The 23,117-nt window shown below is 38.8% G+C and overlaps 3 protein-coding genes across 4 annotated transcripts; 1 reads left to right on the forward strand and 2 right to left on the reverse strand.

Moving 5' to 3' along the window:
• Window positions 1–1,928: 1,928 nt before the first annotated feature.
• On the forward strand, window positions 1,929–11,092 carry LOC140886538 (BTB/POZ domain-containing protein At2g46260-like). Of its 2 annotated transcripts, XR_012151587.1 has the most exons (7): window positions 1,929–2,122; window positions 8,066–8,187; window positions 8,271–8,334; window positions 8,516–8,804; window positions 9,010–9,650; window positions 10,485–10,532; window positions 10,609–11,092. XR_012151587.1 is itself a non-coding variant. In XM_073293147.1 (5 exons), the coding sequence occupies exons 1-5, from the start codon at window positions 1,954–1,956 to the stop codon at window positions 9,581–9,583; spliced, it is 1,218 nt and encodes a 405-aa protein (XP_073149248.1). In that variant the 5' UTR covers window positions 1,929–1,953; the 3' UTR covers window positions 9,584–9,977. The 2 variants fall into 2 exon arrangements, 1 of the variants encoding a protein (XP_073149248.1); XM_073293147.1 differs by lacking the exons at window positions 10,485–10,532; window positions 10,609–11,092 and having other exon boundaries at window positions 9,010–9,977.
• Window positions 11,093–12,211: 1,119 nt separating this feature from the next.
• Window positions 12,212–14,971, reverse strand: LOC140888653 (protein FAR1-RELATED SEQUENCE 5-like). Its single transcript, XM_073296352.1, has 4 exons — window positions 14,941–14,971; window positions 14,288–14,557; window positions 12,357–14,122; window positions 12,212–12,265 (listed from the first exon to the last, which is right to left on the reverse strand). Exons 1-4 carry the CDS (start codon window positions 14,969–14,971, stop codon window positions 12,212–12,214), a joined length of 2,121 nt encoding a protein of 706 aa, XP_073152453.1.
• A 1,698-nt stretch (window positions 14,972–16,669) lies between these two features.
• On the reverse strand, window positions 16,670–18,893 carry LOC140886539 (protein CURVATURE THYLAKOID 1A, chloroplastic-like). Its single transcript, XM_073293148.1, has 5 exons — window positions 18,609–18,893; window positions 17,576–17,673; window positions 17,327–17,434; window positions 17,133–17,204; window positions 16,670–16,916 (listed from the first exon to the last, which is right to left on the reverse strand). The coding sequence occupies exons 1-5, from the start codon at window positions 18,745–18,747 to the stop codon at window positions 16,851–16,853; spliced, it is 483 nt and encodes a 160-aa protein (XP_073149249.1). The 5' UTR covers window positions 18,748–18,893; the 3' UTR covers window positions 16,670–16,850.
• Between the last annotated feature and the right edge of the window lie 4,224 nt (window positions 18,894–23,117).

The following is a 23,117-nucleotide window of genomic DNA, read 5'->3' on the forward strand; positions in this document are numbered from 1 at the left end:
ACTTTGAGATTCGCAAAAGAATCCGCAAGATCTTGTAGATCCTCGAGATTTAATATTTCTAAAGTAGTCATCAGATAGTGTTTTTCTCTGATACTGCTTTTATAAGATTAATCATCATTTTATCATTGGTTAAAGGTTTTTGGACCATTTTGGTTTTACCTTTCTGATGTAACAAATGTTCGGTACCAAATGAGAGTGGTGACCTTCCTCCTGTATTTCCTTTTCTAGAACCCAAAGTGTGTTCTAGATTTATGATTTTATTTTGAAGATCCTTTAGGTTTCCAAGAATTTCTTCTTGTTTCTTAAGGATTTCTTCAATTTTCCGAGGTATTTCATACAGCTGATTGCTGTAATATTGTACCGTCTTTTGAATTTCTCTAAGATCTCCGGAGAGTTTAGAGGAATCTGAGGTAATCTCTAAAAATTGAGAGTTAGAAATCATTTTTTCTTTATCTTTTCAAAATTAAGAGCATTAATCACAACCTGTTGTAAGTAATCTATTGTGAATAGATTAACTTGTTTATAGGATTTCATATGAATAAAATCCTCTTGATTCAAACCTTCGTTTGAAGTCATCTTAAAAAAAAAACTTCTCCTCAACAAAGAAAAGCATGAATTAACGAATAATATTATGTCTGAATAATTAACCTAAGACTTTGATACCATTTTTACGGATAATTCTTTGTACCATAAATAAGCACAAAATCTTCAAATTTTAGCATAAAGTCTTTAGATTTTTAACATAAAAAAACATAAATCCAGTACAAGAATTAAATAATTAAATATTCAAGTTTTGGAGTCTTAGGGAGCTATTGCAAATAATCTTATGAGTAGGGAGCTAGGACAAAGTCAAGTTTGAGTTTGGGGATTTATCACCAATTTGCTCTTATAACATATTTGTCTCCAAATTATAAGTTAATAATAGTTGTACGTAAATTATATAGGCCCCGTTTGGTACACGGGATAGTGAAAGGATAAGTCAATATTCTCATGTTTGTCTCGGTTTTTGCACATGTATGGATAACCACGGGCCCGGGAATATTTTGGTGTCTGTGCAGGAAATGGAAGGAGAAAGTAACCCACGTGAAGGCAAGTATTGTGAGTCCCAATTGCTACAGTATATGGGAAAAGAAAATGCAATTACTATTTTCTCCTTTACCCTGAAAATTACAACCACCCATTTCTCTTCCCCACAACACCTTCTTCGTTCCGATTGATCAGATTGAAGGCCAAGAAAGAGTACTGTGGCTGCGGTGGCTGCTCGTATCACACGTCGAATGAGATTCAAGCCTTTTGAGGAGATCTGGTCGATTCATGTGAAGATATGGCGATAAAAATATCGGCTCGAAAACGGGTAAGAATCGAAATATTTGTACGAATTTTCTGAAATGGAAAGCAGAATTCGGGAACCAAATGCAGAGCTGAGTGATTCTTGAGCTTGATCGGAAAGCAACAAAGTCGAGGAGAATTTGCATGAAAGAGTGAGTGAACTGGATAGGGCGTGAGTGTCTCGTGCGAAAGAGTGAAATCAAAGCATGGAATTTTTTAAGGTCTCGAAAACGTGAAGAAATCAAGTTGTGAATGGAGAAGAGCAACCGTATTGTGCTTGTTTTCTTGGGAGCAGAGGCAGAAGAAGCTGTGAATGGAGAAAATAAGGTCGTGGAGTGGAGAGAAATCAGTGGTGGGGTGGGTGAGATAAATAACATGAAAGAGGGTTATTTTCGTCACATAAAAAATTAGACACAATTTTATCCTCAACATAAAAAATGTACCAAACAAAATCAAATTTTATCTCCAATACTAAATAACCTACTCACACATTAAACAATCACACCTCGTTAATAATCCCATCACCCGTATCAAGCGGACCCATATAGTCTTGACTCTTTAAGACGCGGGATTAGATTTAGACCCCTTTGAATTGATCATGATAGCTTGACGAGTAATTTGGGTATGGATTCGGATCTCAACCCGTCCCCGACCCGAGAAGCTGACCTGGATTTCGGCTTCACTTTCAACAACAGCAACTTCTCCGACCGGATTCTCCGAATCGAGATTGTAGATATTGTCGAAAGGGACACCGGTGAGTTTTTCTTCGACAATCATCAACGTTATTGTGTTCGTAAGTTCACAGTGCTTTATTTCTTTCGTTTTTTGCTAATTTAATTTGGCTTTCGAATCCCTTAATTTAAAGAATATTTTCTTGGTTCTGTTTTTGTTGGGTTTTCAAGAAATTTGTTGTGGGTTATTTGGGTTTTTGATTGATGGTTTCCTTTATTCAAAGGAAATTAAGAACTTAGTTGCATTCATTAATATCAAAATCAAATTTGTTATACATGTGTTCCTTTTTTTTTTTTTTTGAGGGTAAAACTTGTAAATCTTATTGAAGAATAATCAGGTCTTGAATTACAAGGGTTACCAACCAAAAAGAAAAATTCCCATGCACCCGCAGAGACGGGGATTGGGATGAAAAAGCAAACTGAGCTAAGGAATGAGCCACGACATTAGCTTGTCGCCTATTATGCAGGAGCCTGGTGTTATGATTAAGATCAAGAAGCTTCTTTATGGAAGAGGCTACTGCACCAATATAACTTAAGTCCGCGTCTGGAGTGGTGACTGCTTGCACCGCCAGTAGCGAATCAGAGTAAACTTGGTCAATCTTCAAACAGAAATCCTTAGCTAACCGAATACCCTCTTCTATAGCCAGTAACTCCGCAATTACAACTGAAGAGGGGTTGTTTATCAAACGAGCAAAAGCCAATACCGGTTGCCCTTCATGATTGCGTACCACTCCACCAATCGCCGCCTGGTTGCTGTCCTCTTTAACAGCTGCATCAACATCCAATCGTAGTTGATTCACCGGTGGAGCTGTCCAAGGGCGAAAAGTCATGCAAGCTTTCTGAAATTCATATAACAAAGGATCACACCAGTCCGCTGAAAGCTTCTTTGAGCCCTTGGGATGGCCATGTATAGCTTCGAGTCTTTCCGCCTAGATTGCCCAGGTTCTGATTGCAAAAAAACTCAAAGGACTCTTTGCTAAGTGCATCTTGCATCCAAGTGAATAAGTCAAGACTGTCTAAGTGACGGGCTTGTTTAAGTGTTGGCCAAAACAGAGTCTCCTTCCAACAACATTTAACCGCAGGGCACCAAAATAAAGCATGACAAGTAGAATCATTCCCAAATTTACATAATGGACAGCAGTTTATTACCGGGACATGGTGATAAAGGAGATTAGCTGTTGAAGGAATGATGTTATGCAGCCAATTTCCGTTCGATACCCATCGCGTACAGAGTACTTTCCTTTGGGGCCAAACAACCAATACCTCGTATCCGGTTTAAGAGACAGAGGAAGAGGGATATCCAATATTTTTTGAGCAACATGAGGTGCAAACAGGTCATGTACCAACTGAGCATTCCATCTCCCTTCCTGCATAAGATTATCAACAGTTCTATAATTACTATCACCTTGTATTCTCTCAAGGCAATTCTGCATTCCAGGCACCCAACGATCAGCAAAAGTTTCAATCTTATCACCAATGCCAACTCTTCAATAAAGACCTTTTGCAATGAGAGATCTACTCCAACAAAGCGACCTCCAAATAAAGGAAGGATTACTTTATAATTTTGCTTCCATGATGTCTCGATGTTTAAAGTACTTGGCTTTTAATACTTTGGCTACTAGAGAATTTGGATTGACGATAATACGCCAAATTTGTTTAGCCAATAATGCTTTGTTGAAGGACTGGAAATTACGAAACCCCATTCCACCTACTCCCTTAGGCTTGCATAATAGTTTCCATTTCATCCAATTAATTTTGTTCCTGCCATCCGCCGTTCCCCACCAAAAATTTGCACACTCCCTTTATATTGCTTTGCAAATAGATACCGGGATACAAAAACAAGACATAGTGTATGAGGGATGTGATTGAATCACTGATTTGATAAGCGTCTCTTTCCCTCCCATAGAATATGCTTTGTTTCCCCAACCCTTCATTCTGTTAACCACATTTTCTATTAGGTAGCGGAACTGAAGTTTTTTATTTCGGGCCGAAAAAGTTGGCAAGCCCAAATAAACCTCATGACCCTGAACAACCGGGATAGCAAGCATTGTTTTGATCAAATCTGCAGTCTCCGCCTTAATATTAGGGCTGAATGATAAAGAAGATTTCTAGAAGTTTATAAGCTGACCAGAAGCTTTTTCATATAAGGACAAACAATTTCTAATCCCCTCACAGTCAGCTACTGTTGCTTTGAAAAACACCAGACTGTCATCGGCGAAAAAAATATGTGAGATCGATGGGCTCGAAGAGGTAATCCGCACCCCTGAGAAAGCTTTACGATTTTCATGGGATATAAAAAGGGAGGATAACCCTTGGGCACACAATACAAATAGGTAGGGCGAGAGAGGATCCCCTTGTCGAAGTCCTCAGCCCGGAATCACTTGCCCGATGAGCTCACCATTTAGAGCAAAAGAGTATTTTACTGAACTTACACAGCTCATAATCTTATCCCCCCAAAGAGATGAGAAACCCAATTTGAGCATGATTTTCTCAAGGAAGATCCATTTCACTCTGTCGTAGGCCTTACTCATATCAAGTTTCAACGCTGCATAACTGTGAAGACCTTTCTTCCTGTTTCGGATCCAGTGTAATGTTTCAAAACCCAAAATGATATTATCAGAAATTAGCCGATCTGGGATAAAGGCACTTTGAAATTCATTAACTGTTTTCTTGAGGATTGGTCTTAGCCTGTTAGTCAAGGAGCGGGCTACTATCTTGTAGCAAACATTGCAAAGGCTGATTGGTTGGAATTGCTTCATTGTCAAAGGGTTTTTTATTTTAGGAACAAGAGTGACAATGGTGTCGTTCCACTCTAACAAAGATGCTCCTTCATTCAAGATTTTTAGGATTGCCACAGTAACGTCCTGCCCAACAATATCCCAATAACGTTGAAAAAATAATGCAGACATACCATCAGGGCCAGCAGCTTTGTCTGGATGCATGTCAAACAAGGCCTGTCGAACTTCCATAGCGGTAAAAGGGGCACAAAGATACGCATTTGCTGTCTCATCAATCACTGGTTCAACACACTCTAGAACAGGGGTCATATATGCTTCTGAAGGATAGTGCGAGGTAAAGAGATCAGAAAAATAATCAAGGATGATTGTGATATGCTAACCTTATCGGAGCACCAGTCACCATGAGAGGAGAGGAGTGCGCTGACAAAGTTCTTAGCTCGCCGAACAGAAACCCGATTATGGAAGAATTTAGTATTTCGATCTCCATTCGCCAACCAATTGACCCTACTTCTCTGTTTCCAATACAATTCCTCCTTCACACTGAGATGTTCCACTTCCCGTTCCAACTGAGTAATCTGTTTTGAATAACATTGCCAATGAACATGATTACGTAATCTGTTCAAAGTGATCCTCTTAAGTTTAATTTGAAGTGGAATTTTTCAAAAGCGTTCACCAGCCCATATTCGTAAAGATTCTTTACATTGTTGGATGCGAATAGGGAGAGTGATCCCGGCATCCAAGGAATACCACCCCCTTTGTACCACCTCAGCACAATCTTCCTCTGTAGCCCAATGAGATTCAAACCGGAATATGACACCGGGAATAAATTGGTGAGGCATGGCTAACCCAAACGATAGATTAATAGGGCGATGGTCCGAATGAAAGAATTCCAAAGACTGAGCTCGAGCTGCCAGGAATAGCAGTCTCCATTCAAAAGTACCCACAAACCGCTCTAGTCTTTCAAAAATGAGGTCCTCAGAAGATCGACGATTAACCCAGGAAAAGAATTCTCCAGATCCATGTAAATCTTGCAAAGAACATGTGTCCAAAGTATCCCTAAAAGCTTGCGTCTGATGATAAGGACGTGGGTTGCCTCCTAACTTCTCTCTATCAAAGTAGATTTCATTAAAATCACCCCCTACTAGCCAAGGGAGAGATTGTAGTTCTCGCATACCTCCCAAGCGACGAAGAAGATCCCAGGATAAGTGTCGAAATTGAGGATTTGGATGCCCATAAAACCGAGTGAATCTCCAAGTTTTTCCGTCATGATGAACCGTGCTATCGATATGGCCAAAAGTATAAAAATGAATAGTGACATCTAAAGTATCCTTCCAAAGAGGAATAAACCTCCACTTTTGCCAATACAGTCCACCCCAAACATTCCTCTGAATCCCAAAACATCTTTCCACCAATTACAATTATTGACCCTCATTTTCATCTCAGAGAGGAAAAGGAGGGTTGGGCTCTTTTCGGCACAAAGCCGTTTCAGTTCTCGGAACGCTCGTTGGTTCCCAAGCCCCCGAGCATTCCATATTATGCAACTCATAATTGTCGGCTGGGTTGCTTAGCAACCACCGCCGTATTGGAAATTTCCGAGGACCCCTCACTAATATCAAGATTTCGTTTCCTTAATGTGCTGGAATTGGACATATCATAATCCAGTCTCTTGCCACTTGATATCTCGGAGTGATCACTACCAACAGTACCCTTGGAGCTAGAACCATCCGCACGTGCTAGCCTCTGCCATTTCTTATGAATTTGAGATGGTGGCAAAGGGTCAGATTCTAGAAGGGGAGTTTGAATATCCATCTCAATCAAAGACATCTCTGGAGTCGCAAGAGGCAGAGAAGATTTGAGCTTAGTGGAAAGATCCTTGCTAGAATCTGGTGGCAAAAAGGAAGTGTTCTCATCATCCATCAGTAGTACTGAATTATTGCCTTTTAATTTCAGCAAGGTATCCATCGGAGAAACTTCCCCAGATATGATTTCGCGATCAGGACTCACCGAAATATTACCCGAGGAAGTCTCCTTGTGTCTCCCAGGGCTCTCAGTCGGAGGAGAATCATTCCTAGTCTTAGGAATAACATTAGCATTGGGACGAGTTCTAGCTCCCAGACCCACGTTGGGTGCTCTCAACCAGGTACCAAACTCAAAACCTTCCTTGCCCACAGGAGGCAGAGCACATTCACGAAACGGGTGCCCAATACATCCACAACGATAGCAAAAATCCGGAAGCCTTTCATAGGCTAGAAGGACACACACATCTTCCTCTTCAGGGTTGATGGAGATACGCACGAACTTCTTAAGAGGCTTAGAGATGTCAATTCTAATACGTATTCGTGCAAATCGATTCATATAGAGGCCATTATCACTCGTTTCAATCTCCTCAACAATACCGATTTCATTCCCTATTTTTTGTAATGAATCTCGGTGCAGCAGGGCTAAAGGTAAGTTGTAGCATTGGACCCACATAGAGACATCATCGAAACTCAACTCAGCCAGTGTCTTCATTCCAGGAGGTTCACGAAAAATGATGAGATCGCGGAACAGGTTCCATGGCCCTCCCAAAAGAGCACGTTTCTTATCTTGGATAGAGGAAAAGTCCAGTAAAAACATATTGGAACCCAAAGATCCAATATTTATTTGTCTTGAAGTTTGTAAAATGCGTGGTACCTGCTGCTTGAATGCCTCAATATTAACTGCTTTGGAAGATAGGATTTTCGCCACCAGACAAAACTCTAGCCTGTGTTCCCCCAATTGCAGGGACTCGCTACCCATCACAAGGGTGCTCTCATTTTCTGATTTAGGATTTAGCTTTAAGTCCTGAACCAATCTATCCACTTCTTCAGGATCCATACCTCCAGAGAGAACAAGAAATATTCTATTGTAAAACGCCACGATCAATTAAAGAGCCTACACGGAGGTAGGAAGAAATTCTCACCAGCAGCGCCACGAAGGAACCCTAGGAGAGAACTGCCTTCCAAGGAAGGAATTTTTAGACGTACGCCACAATTTATACATGTGTTCCTTTATTAATACTAACTATCACTATATCTGCAGCTTGTTTTGTATCCAACCTATGCATGGGTAGTATTGATTTGTAACTCCCACGTGTTTGTTTCCTTAGGCAGTTTTTGTTTTTTTTTTTAAAAAAAATGTGTCACGTATCAAAAATTATTATTATTTACATAAAAAATATAATCTTTTTATTGTAAATACAAGAAAGATATAAGTTTAACATGTTAGACCCTATTTTTTTTATTGCAGGGGATGAAGCTGCAAATGGTGATGATTCAGATTTGTCTGATGATTGTCCTAAAGTTCTCAGGGTTGAGATGTTACACATTAGCTCTCCCATCTTAGCAGCTAGAAGTCCATTTTTCTACAAGGTATTGATAAATTTATATTGATTGTTGTTAATATGTTTCTCTTTCTAAGTCTTGGCTCCTAATGTTGTGTCTTTCTTATTCAGTTATTCTCAAATGGCATGCTAGAATCAGCACAGAGACACGCGACTCTGCGAATTCTTGCCTCTGGTATGTAAAGTAGCCAAAAGTTACATGAAAGATGGCTTTTAATATGTTTTAAGATTTTGGCACAATCACTGCAAAAAATTTATCTGCAATATGGCATGTAGTGATCTTAGATTGTCACTTCAGGTTTATTTTGTGGAACTGCATAACTCATTATAACTTTACTTTATTTCTAATGGAACAGAGGAAGCTGCTTTTATGGAACTTCTGAATTTCATGTATTCGAATACATTAACCGTAACTACAGCTCCTGCTATACTAAACGTTCTTATGGCTGCTGATAAATTCGAGGTCATTTCATGTATGAGACACTGCAGTCGTTTATTAAGAAACTTGCCCATGACTCGAGAGTTTGCCTTTGTGTGTCTGGAATCTCTGGATCTTCCTTCCTCTGTCGTAGTTGCTGATGTTGTTCAGCCTTTGGCCGATGCTGCAAAACAGTTTTTAGTTTCTCTTTATGGAAATATATCATTGTAAGTTTTTCCTATATTCTTTGCTTTGTCCCTTTGAAAAGGATCACAAGTTGAAGAAAATCATGTGTACCCTCGTTTCCTGGTTTATATCCTTTTTTTATTTTTTGCTGTAACAAGTGGTGTTTCGAAGATCACTTTTCGTTTTCTTTTTTGTGATGTCACACTAATCTACTCATCAGCGCATATTGGTTGCATACTTGGGCAGGTATCCTAATGAGTTAATGCATTTTCCTCTTGCTGGAATCGAAGCAATCTTGTCCAGCGATGACCTCAAGGTAGACTCGGAAGATGAAGTGTATGACTTTGTGATCAAGTGGACTAGAACTCATTATCAATCTCAGGAGGACCGCCGGCGTATCATAAGACGTCACTTGGGTCGTTATATACGCTTTCCATACATCACAGGCACAAAGCTGAGGAATGTTTTCTGCCCTGACATTGATCCTGAGTTTACTGGTGAAGCTTTGTATGATGCTCTTTTCTTCAAGATTGGAGCCCCTCTTCCTCAGCGAGCGCGTGCCATAGAACGTGAATACAAGCACCCGCCAGTGAAGGCGATTGAGTTTGATGTCCCACATCGGCGATGTATGGTCTATTTAGACCTTACACGGGAGGAATGCTCCCGTTTACACCCATCAGGTGTGATACACTCTCAAGCTTTCCACTTGGAAGGACAAGAATTCACGCTTGCTGCGTGCCGCATCTCGGAACCGGATACGACAGTCCACAGTAGCTTCGGTATCTTCTTAAGGATGCATGGGAAGAGGAATTCCAAATAATTCTGTGTAGACTATAACTTTGCTGCCAGATTAAAGCCAACACGAAAGTATATAAGAAGACATAAAGGTAACTACACGTTTACAAATGGAGAGGTAGCCGGATGCCCCGATCTTTTTAGCGGTTAAGTCGATGCCGGCTCTGGGGTAGTACCCGGACCCACTCATCGACTGACATGTGGCAATGGGTTTTTTAAATTTATATATTTAGTAAAGCGATTTTTTCAAGAAAAATAAATGATGTTGACCTTGACCATGGTTAACCATGGTATAATGGACATTATACCCGAGTATCAATCAAGCGATTCTTCTCGTCCCTTTTCATTTCGCGATTTGGGGATTTGGGGTTTTTTTTTTCTTCAGTCACTCTCATCTGAATAAAGCGATTCTTGGCTTTTGTCTCTCACTAATAGATCGAATTGGTGCGGATCGATTTCAGATGTAGATCGAGGAGCTAAGAACGATTTGATTTCAGAGGCTCCATCGTGGTTGGTATTTTTCGAACCGTATTCTTCGTGCTCTTAGAAAGGGCTCCGTGGTTCTTATATATTTAGTAAACCGATTCTTGTTTCATCCTCTTGTGTTATTACATCGAAAAGGTGCAAATTTTTTTAAATCTTATTCTTCACTTGCAGATTGAAGAGATCAATTTTTTTTTGGGTTGGGACAACTGATTTTTGCACTTGTTTTAGTATGAACTACTGGTTAATTTTTTGAAACAATTTTTCTGAAGACTCGTTTTTTCCTCTAATTTTACATTAGCATTCATGTCATTTTGATTCGGATGTGTTGTAGCGTGAGGCAATGGATCTAAATTACTAGTTTGTCTTGTTAGCCAAATCTGTAGCAAGCATTTTAATTTGGAACTTGTCACTGATGTACGCTGCCCTCTTTCTTCAAGTAGGGTGGAGTTGTTCTTCAATTCGAACAGATAGTTGACATTATTTAGATGGTGAGTCACAGAGAGTTAATTGATTTATTTTGTTATAATGTGATTTTTTGTTTATGGAATCTTGAATTTTGTTTAGGGGAAAGCCTACGTTGTATTTGAAGGAGTGAATCCTGGTGTTTCTGGAACTTGGGTGGAAACATATGCTGAAGTCAAAGACTACAAAGATCCTTTATTCGAGAAGTTCTCGAGTAGGTCAAAGGCGATAAAAGCTTTTGAGGAATATGTGGAAAAAAAAACGTTCAACTAATACATTCAAGGCAAATGGTGAGGAAAGTTCATGCGCTAATTCTAGTTCAAGTTCGCAACCAAATTCTCGTCAAGCAGAAAACATTGTTGCATTGGAAGATACCCTGTCGAATTTGCAGAATGATGTTTTGCAGATTATGAAGAAAATGGATGAGATGAAACAAAAGTTGGAAGAGATGAGATTGAGTGGTCGTGGTTAGTTTGTGTTAGAAAATGTGATGTAATGTAATGCTAAACTTGTTTAGTGTAATTTTCATTTCAATATGTTAAGAGATTGTCAACGTTTTCATTTGTTTCCTTCTATGAATGAATGATATCTCTTTAAAATAGCATGTCTCTTTATGTTAATTTCAAGTACTTTTTGCTGGAAATTAGTTGATGATTAGAGAAGATATCAAAAGTCTTTTGTGTATTTTCATTTGCCCGATGGTGATATTATGAAGGTATAAGAAAATTGTGATTGTGATTTAGATTTAGATAATATCTATCCTGTATTTTATTAAAAGAATAATCTCATTTTATGATACACTAAAAAAGAAAATGACCCCTTACCTACTAATAACTTCTTATCATACAGAGTTTTTAAAAGAATGGAATGAATATGACATGAAATTTCCATATTACGGTTGAAGTGAAAAATGCCATTCCAAAACAGAAATTCCAAAACACAGTTAATTTCCATACAAAAAATGGAAAATGTCGAGCCACATCTGAAATTTAAATGGGACATTCCAAATCAGAAATTTGAAATTCCAGAACATAAAGAAGGAGTCAAGAACATAAATTTGGATTCCATAACAAAATCAATTAGGTTTTCCATAGCTTCAGGATTCTGATTTGTAGCTTCTTCCATTGATTGGGGATGAACCTTTTGGTTGCTGCTTTCTCGAAGTTGGGTATCTTAACCAAAATAGTTTTGCACAGAAGGTAGATACTGTAGAATGAAATACAAATATACATAGATTAGTTACACGGGATATATTAACTGGATCTCAGAAATTCTTGAACACGTGCAACTAAAAAAATGAAAAAGAACTACCTCAACAAGCTGAGACTGCGTTGTTATGATATTGAGCTACCTACTGTTAGTAGCATCATGTCCCTGACAAAAAATAATAAATATCATAGAGATCAAGTTGCAACAAGTTTAATCGTTCACATATGTTTCTTACTTGGAATGAACGAGAACTCTCAAACTGATATGAGAACATATGCATTTGACCATGAGAAAACAAGTTTGTATTACTTTCCTGCAACCAAATACACAAATAAGTAAGATTATACAGTTCTATGGGTATATATTACTAAAAGGTTAAGTATTGTAACAACAAAGTGACGTGGCTGGCTGTGAAATTGAGATCCAGTTGATGCAAGTTCAAAGTGATGTTGGACAGTAGGATTTTGATGTTGGGGATAATTTTTTTCTTGGCTATTCAGGAATTGAGAGGGTTGTGAGCTTTGTCCTTTGGTTTTTGCTCTTTTTGCATCTACATCACATAAAAAAAGAAAAAAAATCAGATTATGCAAAATAGCAAAGTTTGTCGATAAATACAAAATCAGAAAACATATTAAACTTACTTGATTGATCAGCTTTTCCCTTTCTTTTTTTTTTTTCTTGCTTTTATCATCCCAATGACGTTGGATATTTTTATTTGTTATTCCTTTGGACTTCACTTGAGGAGGATTACGCACAAGCATGTCATCCAACAGGTTAATGTCTTCGTGAACCCCCTCTTTGCAAACTTTTGGATCTTCCAAATTATGATTTTGGAACAAATCATCTATTTGTTCCCTCGCTCCATCCAAAATTTCTGTCAACTTACTTCTTGAAATTTCATGACCTTGACATCTCATGCTAAGAGCATAAGTCGATCTCATAATTTGATTCACAAAAACTATATCAGATTCACGAACACTTCTGCTTTTATTTCCACTTTCATACAAGGCAAAATTTTCAGGAATTCTATTTCTAGACTTTTTCATCCAGCGCTCTTTCAAGTAAGGTTTGGGAAGAAAATTCAGATTCATAAAATTGAAGATCAACAAAATGTGTTTGCACAATATTCCCACTGACTCAAATTTCTTACAACTGCAGTTTACCTCAAGAGTCTCCTTGTTGAAAATCACATGCCTAACCCTTGAATTCTCGTCATGAGATGTTACTTTAAACTCCAAAGAGATATCACTCAACTCTGAATGTATCTTAATGAACCGCATATTCAAAGAATTGATTAATTCTAATTCAAATAGCTTGTACACGGTATGAGTATAAAAATCAGCAGCAAATGTCAACAATGGATTATTTTTCAGCATCATCGGAGCTTTCGTATGATGACACCGTGTATCCTCGACCTTCTCTTTATCACGCCACCCAGCTTGGATTTTTTCATAATTCAACACAAAATCGTACAATGATATGACACTGTTTCCTAATCTCTTCAACAATGCATTTGTCACCTCACTTCTAGAAGTTGCTAAAAGCCCAGAACTAAACTTGTGATTGCTGAATGCAATAGCCCACTTGTATCTCAATCCATACATATTATTTAACCATTTATGATCAGTGAGATTGTATTCCTGAATCATAATCTTCCACGTACCTTCAAATTCCTCTTCAGATTCGCAATGACTCATGCATTTATTCCATAATCTTTTAAGTCTCGAATCACCATTCAAACTTTCAAAGTGTGATGGAGCATTTTGATTGATATGCCATTGACATAACCGATGGTGTGACAATGGAAATACTGTTCTAATTGCATTCATCATGGCTTGGAATTGGTCAGTAAAAATTGTTTCAGGTTGTTTTCCATTCATATACTCAAGATAAGTTTTAAACAACCATTCGAATGAACTCTCAGTTTCATCCGACATAAATGCCAAGCCAAACATTACATTTTGTTTATGATGATTAATTCCAACAAAAGGCGCACACACCAAATTGTAACGATTGGTTCGATAAGTGGTGTCAAATGACAAAATATCACCAAAATAATCAAAATCAACTTGACATCTCGAATTCCTGAAAAAGAAATTCATGACCCTATTTTCATCATCTAATTGCACATTCCAATAAAAATTTGACTCCTTATTTGCCTTATTAATGAAGTGATGAAGTAAGGCAGAAGCATCCCCATTTTCAACTTTCGTATGTTTTCTTATACGACCAAGGTGATCATATACATCTTTTCGAGTAAAGCTCAAATTTTGTGGTCCTTGTGCTTCATTTTCCATATAAGACACAACATTAGCAACAGATATCCCAACATTCACCAATGCTTCTAAAGTGGATTTCTGAGCATGAGAAATATTCCTTGATGATCTCAACAGATGTCTTTGATCAACTGCAACCATGTCATGATTATGCTCAACAACAAACCTACAAACCGTTCACTCCCCCCCCCCCCCCATTTGCCTACCTATTCTGAGCTTAGCTTTACATTTAGTTCTACTACTCGGTTTTAAGTAAGGAGGAATTTTTTCATTCGAGCGTTTTTCATCTTTACTACCTTCACATGAACACTCAAACTCCTTAGATTGCAATTCAGTACTGCCAGGAAAGTAGCGTTGATCACCTTTTTTAACGCTGAAGCCTTTAGCATGAGCATAATTGCAATAAAGTAAATATGTATCTTCAACGCTTTTGACTACTTGTCCAACAAGTAGTTTACTTTTCAATTGATCTACAATAGAGTTGGTAGATAGCACCTCAACATTCTCAGGAATCAAAAATTCTGAATTTACAACTTCAACATCTTCAATGTTGTCTCCCATCAAATCTGTAATAAAACAATGATTTAAATGTAAATAAAATTAATCATGATTCAAACTAAATAAAGAGAGATATAACTTAAAGAAATGGTCACAAAAAAATTGTAAGATTAAACAAATGTAATTTTTACACAACATCTAAAAGTTAAACGATAATTAATGGAAATAAACCAACATAAAACAAAAGACTTCACATTGCTAATTGTGATAGTACTTCTTAAGGATTTCCAGCTAGCATTCATTTTTTCCACAAAATATTTCATTGGTGATTTATCCGAATGTTATTTGTCTGATAGGAAATTGTAATACCTTGGATGAGTGGACGGGATGAATACAGGAAAGATGCATTAAAACATAAAGCATGTCATTAGTAAAATGTATTCTACCTTACCAGCAAAGACAATGGGCAACTTGTCAATCATGTACGAACTAAAAGTTAGGAACGAAAATAAACACCAAAAAAAAGAGAAATACTTCAAATCGGCATCGCAATATAAAATTACAGCATCCATCAAATATCACTCATTATTTAAACAGAATCATTAACTACATAACAACATTAATGCATATAAATCACCTAAAAAAAAATTAAATACAAGATATATTTATTATGTACAGCCCCCATAAGATGTAATCATTCTTTTACCTTTGAACAGCGGCACGGTGAAAGACTGAGAGCGACGCCGGCGAGTCGGTACAGTGGATATGACGAAAGGCGGCGTCAGCTTCTGCAACAGATTCGATGGTGATGGGAGCGACGCCGGCGACGTCGGTACAGTGGATATGACAAAAGGCGGCGTCAGCTTCTGTTGGTGATGGTGGATCGATGGATATGACGAAGGGCGGCAGAGTGTTTTGGGAGGGGAGGAAGTTGAGATTGTCTTTTGAGCGGTACATTCAAATTTTGGAACGAAATGTTTAACCATGGTTGGCTCTGGATTGGTAAAATTGACTAAATTGCATCAATTATTTTTCTTGAACAAATCACTTTACTAAATATAAATTTAAAAAACTCATTGCCACATGTCAGCCAATGAGTGGGTCCGGGTACTACCCAAGAGCCGGCATCGACTTAACCCTTTTTAGCATTACTTGGGCTTCTTTCATGGCTTTGGATAGTCGTTATTTCATCAATGACATACTCCATCTCAGAGCTCAGATTACCATCGTCAAGCCCACGGTTTAAATTAATCTAACGCCAACATATATATTGAAAGTTACAACCCGCATTTACGAGCTATCTATTTATGTAGTGGAATTACAAAATTATCTCAAATTCACCACCAAATGAATAACATTCCTTCCCCCAAAGTCCTAATTAATAGGACGTACGCCGGTTCCTTTATAATAGTTTGATTATATTATACATTGATATTATAGGGTGAGGGTAGTTGAATTATCAGGGTGGGAAACGGATGTACAAAATTTATAGGTTATATTAAAATTTAAAAGTTAAAATTCTTTTTTCGTAGAATTTTTTTTTTGGGTGATGTGATCTTCAAAAATATAGATTATAATAATAATATAATTATTAGAATATTAAAGTTTTAGTTAAGATAAATATTTACTAAAATATGTATTTGATTTTTTTAAAATTTGGAAATAGGATATTTTTAATTTATATTATCAAAGTACGCACCAAGTGACCAAAGTTGGCTATTTCTCCCTCAATTTTCATAATAATAATAATAATAATATGCTATAGATAGTATGAATACATCAGCATTTTCTATTTATTTTTTATTTATAAAAATTCTCACATTTAAAATTAAACTATAAAAACTTAAATCATTAAATTATATACCTATACCATAATATTAAACGAGGATTTTCGCAACTTCAAAATTTGATAATACTTATTCTCTAAAATGTTTACCTCATCTCTAATTTTCACCTGGTGATGATTCCATTGAATTTGAGGAAGAAGATATCGACAAACTCTAGAACTTTTGTGAGAAATTGGTGTTGGGAATGGTGTTCGTTCATTCGTTGCCTTCAAATTTATAACCCCCTTGGTTTTCTTTATTAATGAAATACTACAACATAGAACAGTTCTTGTCTTGAATAAGAATTAGGATGGGAGCATACATTGTAAATGTAACCCCATCAATCTATAGAGGTTCTTTTTGAATAGATTAACACAAACTTTATTAATAATCGTATTACACAACAAAAGTAGAAAGACATACACAAGAACCTATTCTAGAAATACAACGGGTGCTGCTCTTCCTCTACCATAGAAAATACATGTAAAACCGACGAATATGGGATGAATTTGAGACCCGCGACTCATGAATACATTTATTCAACTCCAGAAATCCTCTTCTTTATTGCTTCGATGTCTTCCACCAGTTCTTTTCTGCTTGACTGTAAGAATGTAACAATGACTCAATATCAACTATAGAAACTACTAGCAATAGAGCTTCTTGCATTCTTGTGTGTTAACATTCTTGGCAAGAATTCATGAATATTGCATATTATTTTAGTTGACATTTCTACAAGAAAGGCATGCTCTTGGAAGAAAGTGCTCAACTCTTGGGAGTACATAAAAATGAAGATGGAATAATCAAGAAATCGTCATACCTTGTAAAGAAGGTAACGGTACACGAACCATCCGGTGTATCCAAGACCAACCAACTCCAGGAGCTTTGGAAGCTGTGAGCAATCGAGTTTTCATATAAATAATAATGCCTAGTGTACAAGAGAATAGAAGAGAACCCACGCAAACAAAATTTAAAAAAGGCGAAAAAAAATTGTAATTTCGTTGAAAAACATACCAAAGGGACTGAGTTGATGGCGCCAACAACAGTGGAAGCCAACCAAAGAGCTACAACGGCACCACCTCCATAAAGAAGTACAGTGGACTTGTCTTCAACAGCATCCCACTGCCAAGCATGAGAAAAGAAGTCGATTTTGTGCTCCGGTCGAAACATTAATGTTGAAGTGGTGCAAATGCATGATATGGAGATATGATGCTGTTTGGGAAGAGTGAGCGAAAGAAGCCACACGTTTGAGAAACGATTTACCTTCTCTTTTAGGTCTGTGACTAATTCGTTGGCATCAATTGGGGAAGATTCGTCGGAGGAAGAAGCCCTGACACGGAGTTGAGAAGACCTCCTGGACCCTGTTTCGATACAGATAAATCAAACGAAGAATTCCAGCATCCATTACTTTTGCACGATTTCATAAAACAATACCAAGAACTTTGAATATCCTATCAAAAAATAAGTTGAGTTGCATTCGGCTATCAAGACGACATCCCGGTAAGTTTAATAGAAAGCTCAATGAGAATGTCGTTCGTTATCCATGACCTTCTCAAACAAGCTTAGGATTGTTCGAAGTGCATTCAAACGCAATTGGACATATAAATTCCTTTCAAATGTGAATTTTATCAAGTACTTTTTACAAGACAAGCGATATTTGGATTGTGGAATCTCTTTAAGATATGCTTTAAACTTAGCCGGAACCAAGAAATATATATGAAAATAATAATGCTAAAACAAACTTTTTCCCTCCTATATTCAAATATTAAAACTTTTGCTGTTTTCTTGAAATAAGGATACAAAGTACAAACTCAATTTATTCGGATACAAAACTACAGAAGCCAGATGAAGAAAACGCATTTTTTCCAATATTTTTTTAATGGACAAAAGAAGCTGAATGGAAAATAGGCACAAGTCAAAAATATGATTTTCCATGACTTTTCTTATTGAGTTTCTTTCTAAAAACAAAAAGAAAACTTAGCAATAAACAAAGGGATAGATTCCAAAAAAATCAACACTAGATTCTGAAACAAGAGCACATTGAGCCCGAATGGACTACTGAATTTTCCTAAAACTATTTTTATTCATGTCTCATACCAAGTAATTTTACCTGAAAATTCCCTGATTAAATTGGCCTAATCAAAGCCCAAGAGTATACAACTCAAAAACTTGTGCACATTCCCCACCAAATCCACAAACTAAACCATCCCAAAGTACACAAACCAAGAATGTTTAAAAAAACAAAAGAAGGCCAACTAGGAAGAAGAGTGTGTGCATTGAAGAATGCAATGCAAACCCATAATCTGGTTCAATTGAGCGGAGGTAGGGATACGGCGGAGAGGCAGGGTGGGGCCGTGAGCTGCCGGCTTGGTGGCGGGTAGGCGGTGCATGAAGACGGCGGTGGCCGCCATGGAAGTGGAGGATGCCGCTGCCATTTGTAAAGCTGCTCAGCAAACAAACAAATTAAGAGACAGTCTAGAATCTTTCTCTTTCTTTTATCTGTTGAATGTATGCAAGTATTGTGGCGATTTCGAGAATAAAATCGAGATCTTGCTGAAAAAATGTTTAGGATAAATTTCTTGTCAGCCACAATATTTCTCATTATTGAAAGAAATTGGTTTTCGTTGATGGACGCGTGGACAGATGGACCTTTTTCATTGGCGCACTGTATTTAGTCTATCCTAAAAATCTTCAAAAAAAGTTGTTTTGTCAGACATTCTTTTTTGGTGATTCTGAAACAAAAAAATTCGAAATTTAAAGAAGGGAAAATAAGAAGTTTTGGATAAATTTTTTTTTTTAAAAAAGAAAGAAAATGGCAGAGTATTATTTTATGGCATTTTTGGGGGTCGAAGGCTATATGTTTGGGCACATTCACATTTTGTTATCCAATTCAAAACACAAAACTCGTATCAATCCATCTCACAATATCTATAGATTTATGAGAATGATATTTTTATGTGATTAGATTCATTTGTATCAAAAATATAATTTATCATTTCAAATATGGATCAGATCAGCATGTATTATTTTACTAATATAAAATTATGAGACTGTTTCATATGACACCTACTTACTCAAAAAAATATTTCTTAGTTAGTATTGTTTTATTATACAAATTCAACTTAAATTATTCTTATTTGATCACACCTATGAATTACTATGTATTAATCCTTTATTTATTAAATGCAAAATAGCAAATATAACTAATCATATCGAGGTTTATTTAAACGGAATATTTCAAATCAAAGATTCAAATCGAGTTTAATTATCAAAAGAGAAATCAAATCCATCTTTTCTCAATATATATATATATATATATATGATATACCTCAATAAAGTGATCTCCTTGGATGAGCTGAAGAAACTCCTCCAAATAAGAGATGAACTGCTGCTGACCTGAAACCACTAACAAGAATGTTAAGGGGGGCCGGAAGGTGTTCCGGCGTATCCCCTCCGACGCTCAAGTCAGATGCTAGGATAGCGAAAATATAAAGAGTGGTGTGTGCCCACGAGTGAAGAATTAGGATGCAAATAATGAAAATGAACCTGGTATTTATAGGAGAGAGCTCCGGATTTAGCGACTACCAAGAATCCGCGAATCCCGGGATCACAATCCCGAATATTTAGGCTGAGATCTCGCCCGAATCTTGTCTGACAAAGGAAATAACAAACATTTAATCTGAGCTGAACTGTTATCATGAGGACGCTATACTACCTGGGGTCATATGGAAAAGGGATGAGTGATCTATTGCTGAACCCCTGAACTCAACCCTAGCACTGATCCTAACATCTTAGCTAGCTCATCAAGGTTGTCCAACCCCTCTACCGAGCTAACTCCCTACTGACATCGGGGCTGAGATGAATTCCAGAGCTCCCAACCTAAGATGGAGATGATGTTGGAGGAGTTTGAAGGAGGTCCTGAGCTCCCGAGCTGAGCTCCCGAGCTGAGCTCCCGAGCCGAACTGGATAATGGTGTGGAGGAGCTTGACTGAGCTCCCGAGCTGGGTGATGGTGGTGGAGGGGCTTGACGGATCTCCCGAGCCGACCTCCTGGACCATCCTGTCTATCTAAGGATTGATCTCTACCTTAGGGTCGTCTTTGAGTTGAGGTGATTTCCTCATCGGGGTATCACAAGTCCCTCCCATAAAAGTCGAATTGAGGTCAAAGACTCGAAATTCGTTTTTATGTTGAGATGACCCTAAGTGGATGCCGAGCTAAGGTGCCTCACCGAGCCCAGCTGTCATTCCGGCAAGTACTATGTAACGGTAATTTTTTGAATTCTACTCGATCTGAGCCGTCCACCTGTCCCAAGATCAACGACCTGGATTGATCCGAACTTTCTATAAATAGGCCTCACTGTAAAAATTTCATTTTTACTTTCTCCGTCTCTTGTTTTTGTGAATTCTCTCTTGGATTCCTTTCTTTTTCCGAGCTCCTTTGCTTTTCTTCCCTTCTCAAAGTTTCTGAACTCCCTAAGTAAGTAAACACTCCTCATGGCTACCTCTTCCCGAGCTTATTTTGGAAGCTCAGACGAAGTATTTGCTGAGGTGGATCGATTTGATTCCCTCACTCTTACTGCAGGAGAGCCTACAGGCCAGGATCCTGCTTTCGCATCATCCCCTGCTCAGGATGATGACCTGGGCTACGACCCTGAAGCCCCTGTGGTGCCGTGGTATGAGCAATACCCCTTCGAGCTGGATGCTTCGGATGAGGAGAAGATAAGAGCTCTATCCCACGCCCCTAAAAATTACGAGTTTGTCATTCCTGACCCCACAGACCGAGCTAACCACCCTCCTCCAGGATTTTATACTTTTTATTTAGATCAGCTGGAGGCAGGTCTTAGATTTCCCCTCCCCTTACTTTTCCAACAGCTCAGCCGATATTATGAGCTTCACCTAGGACAGTTCACCCCCAACTCCTTCCGAACTCTATGTAGTTTTGTAGTTCTTTTTAGGACTCTGGGCTTTGAAGTTAACTGTTTTACCATTTGTAACTTCCTGCTGCCCAAACGTTCTGAGGAGGGCCCCTTTTATTTTTCCTGCCGACCCAACTGTAAATTTTTTAAGGGTTCTCCCAGCTCCAATAAAAATTGGAAAAATGCCTTCTTTTTTGTATGTCCCTCTGACGATTGGGACATATGTTCTGCTTGGAGGGATGTTCTCCCCCTCCTACCTGTTCCCACCCCGGGCTTTCGTCAAGGGGAATTGTTTACTGGAGCCCAAAGGGCTATAGGGGGAAGGTGCTTTGATGTCTCTGCCCTTTTGGCAGAGGACCTACTCTGCCACCATGGATGTTTCCGTTCGAGGAAACTTAGGTACGACCCTTCCCCCGCCCGTGCTCCGCTTTACTAATATTATGCTATCTCATTTCTTGTCCTGACCTTCCCTATGTCTCGTGCAGAAAAAATGGTTATGGACTCAGCCATGAGGAGAATGTTGGAGAAGAAGAAAACAACCGCCCCCTCAGGGAGCCGAGCTGCCGGGAGCTCAGCCAAATCTAAAGCCCCTTCACCACGGGCCACCAGCAAGCCGGAGCCTTCTGCCACCCCGTCCAAAGGCTCCAAAAGGCGGGCACCGTCAAGCCCTCACCCGGAGGTAGTGGAGCTGGACTCCGGGAAGTCTTCTATTTCGGAGGTGGCGCCCCTTCGTCAGTTCAGGGCAGAGAAGCCTCAGACTCCCGTGGTCCGGTGCAGGACCAATTTCTTCGAAATGTACCACGATGCCCTGCGCATTGTGGGGGTCGGGCCTACTCCCACGGCTGGGTCAGTCCTCCGGGATATGATTTCCCAGGCTGATGCCGATTATGTGAAAAGCCTTGGATGGGCTGAGCTGATGCAACGTTCTAACACTGCCTCAGCTGAGGTAACCTTCCTTTGTTCAGTACTTTATGTTCTTCTTTTGCATTCTCTTTTAATTGTTCTTTTCCTTTCCTAGGCTGCTGTCCTGAACGCCGAGATGTCCCTCCGAGCTTCCATGACTCGAAAGCAACTTTCTAAGGATGCCCGAGGTTATGAAGCTCATTTTGCTGAGCTTAGCCAGTTAGCGGAGGAGGCGAAGCTTGGTTATGAGAAGGAGGTAGCCAATCTCCGAGCCCAGATGGAGGAAATGAGGATGGGCTTCCAAACTGAGCGGCTGAAGCATCAAAATGACCTCCGGGTTTCCGAGGTGCAGAAGGAGAATCTTCGGGGCGAACTCAAGGGGTCCCATGATCAACTTGCTCAGGCCCTTCAAGAACTGGAAGATTCCCGAGCTGAGCTTTCCAAGGGAGCTGAAGGCTTCAAGGAGGCATTCTTGAAGTCTGATGAGTATATGGACGAGGTGGCTGCTCAAGCCTATGGTTATCTGGCCAAAGGGTTCGACGGCTGCACTCAGCAGTTCAGGGCGGCAGGCTATCCTCCTGAAGGGACCCCTGTGGACTTCCTGGACCTAGACGGGTTTGCCCTCTCCCTTACCTCAGCAGAGGCAGCAAAAGAGGATGGGGGCGCAGATGAACAGGGTGAGGATGAGGGCGAGGGAGAGAATGAGAGTTAATTTAGGGTTTTTGGAGATGTAAACATTTAAATTTTTGTCAGATTATGCAAACTCAGTTCTATTATTATTCTTTTAGGTTATCACAATTTAAGTTGCGATTACTAACACCTTAAAATGAGCTGAGCCGAGCTCCCCGGAGGGATGCAAAATTAACACTTAAAAATAAACGAACACCCAAAAGGCATTGAACTGAGCTTACCTCTAGGTGGTCGAGCTGATCTCCTTAAGGGGAGGTAAAATAACCACTTAAAAATAAAACAACACCCGAAAGGCCT

This window comes from Henckelia pumila, chromosome 3 (genome assembly GCF_033568475.1).
Source record: "Henckelia pumila isolate YLH828 chromosome 3, ASM3356847v2, whole genome shotgun sequence".
Classification (NCBI taxonomy): domain Eukaryota; kingdom Viridiplantae; phylum Streptophyta; class Magnoliopsida; order Lamiales; family Gesneriaceae; genus Henckelia; species Henckelia pumila.

Excerpts from the sequence above, each read along its gene's own strand:
- LOC140888653 (XM_073296352.1), bottom strand. The coding sequence starts at position 14,971 with ATGATTGACAAGTTGCCCATTGTCTTTGCTG. Across the intron at positions 14,558-14,940 it reads GTTGCCCATTGTCTTTGCTG|ATTTGATGGGAGACAACATT; the intron begins GTAAGGTAGAAT and ends GTTTTATTACAG. Across the intron at positions 14,123-14,287 it reads GTTTGAGTGTTCATGTGAAG|TTGATCAAAGACATCTGTTG; the intron begins GTAGTAAAGATG and ends ACATGGTTGCAG.
- LOC140886538 (XM_073293147.1), top strand. The coding sequence starts at position 1,954 with ATGGATTCGGATCTCAACCCGTCCCCGACCCGAGAAGCTGACCTGGAT. Across the intron at positions 2,123-8,065 it reads TCATCAACGTTATTGTGTTC|GGGATGAAGCTGCAAATGGT; the intron begins GTAAGTTCACAG and ends TTTTTATTGCAG. Across the intron at positions 8,805-9,009 it reads CTTTATGGAAATATATCATT|GTATCCTAATGAGTTAATGC; the intron begins GTAAGTTTTTCC and ends ATACTTGGGCAG.
- LOC140886539 (XM_073293148.1), bottom strand. The coding sequence starts at position 18,747 with ATGGCAGCGGCATCCTCCACTTCCATGGCGGCCACCGCCGTCTTCATG. Across the intron at positions 17,674-18,608 it reads TCAATTGAACCAGATTATGG|GGTCCAGGAGGTCTTCTCAA; the intron begins GTTTGCATTGCA and ends GTATCGAAACAG. Across the intron at positions 17,435-17,575 it reads TCACAGACCTAAAAGAGAAG|TGGGATGCTGTTGAAGACAA; the intron begins GTAAATCGTTTC and ends CATGCTTGGCAG.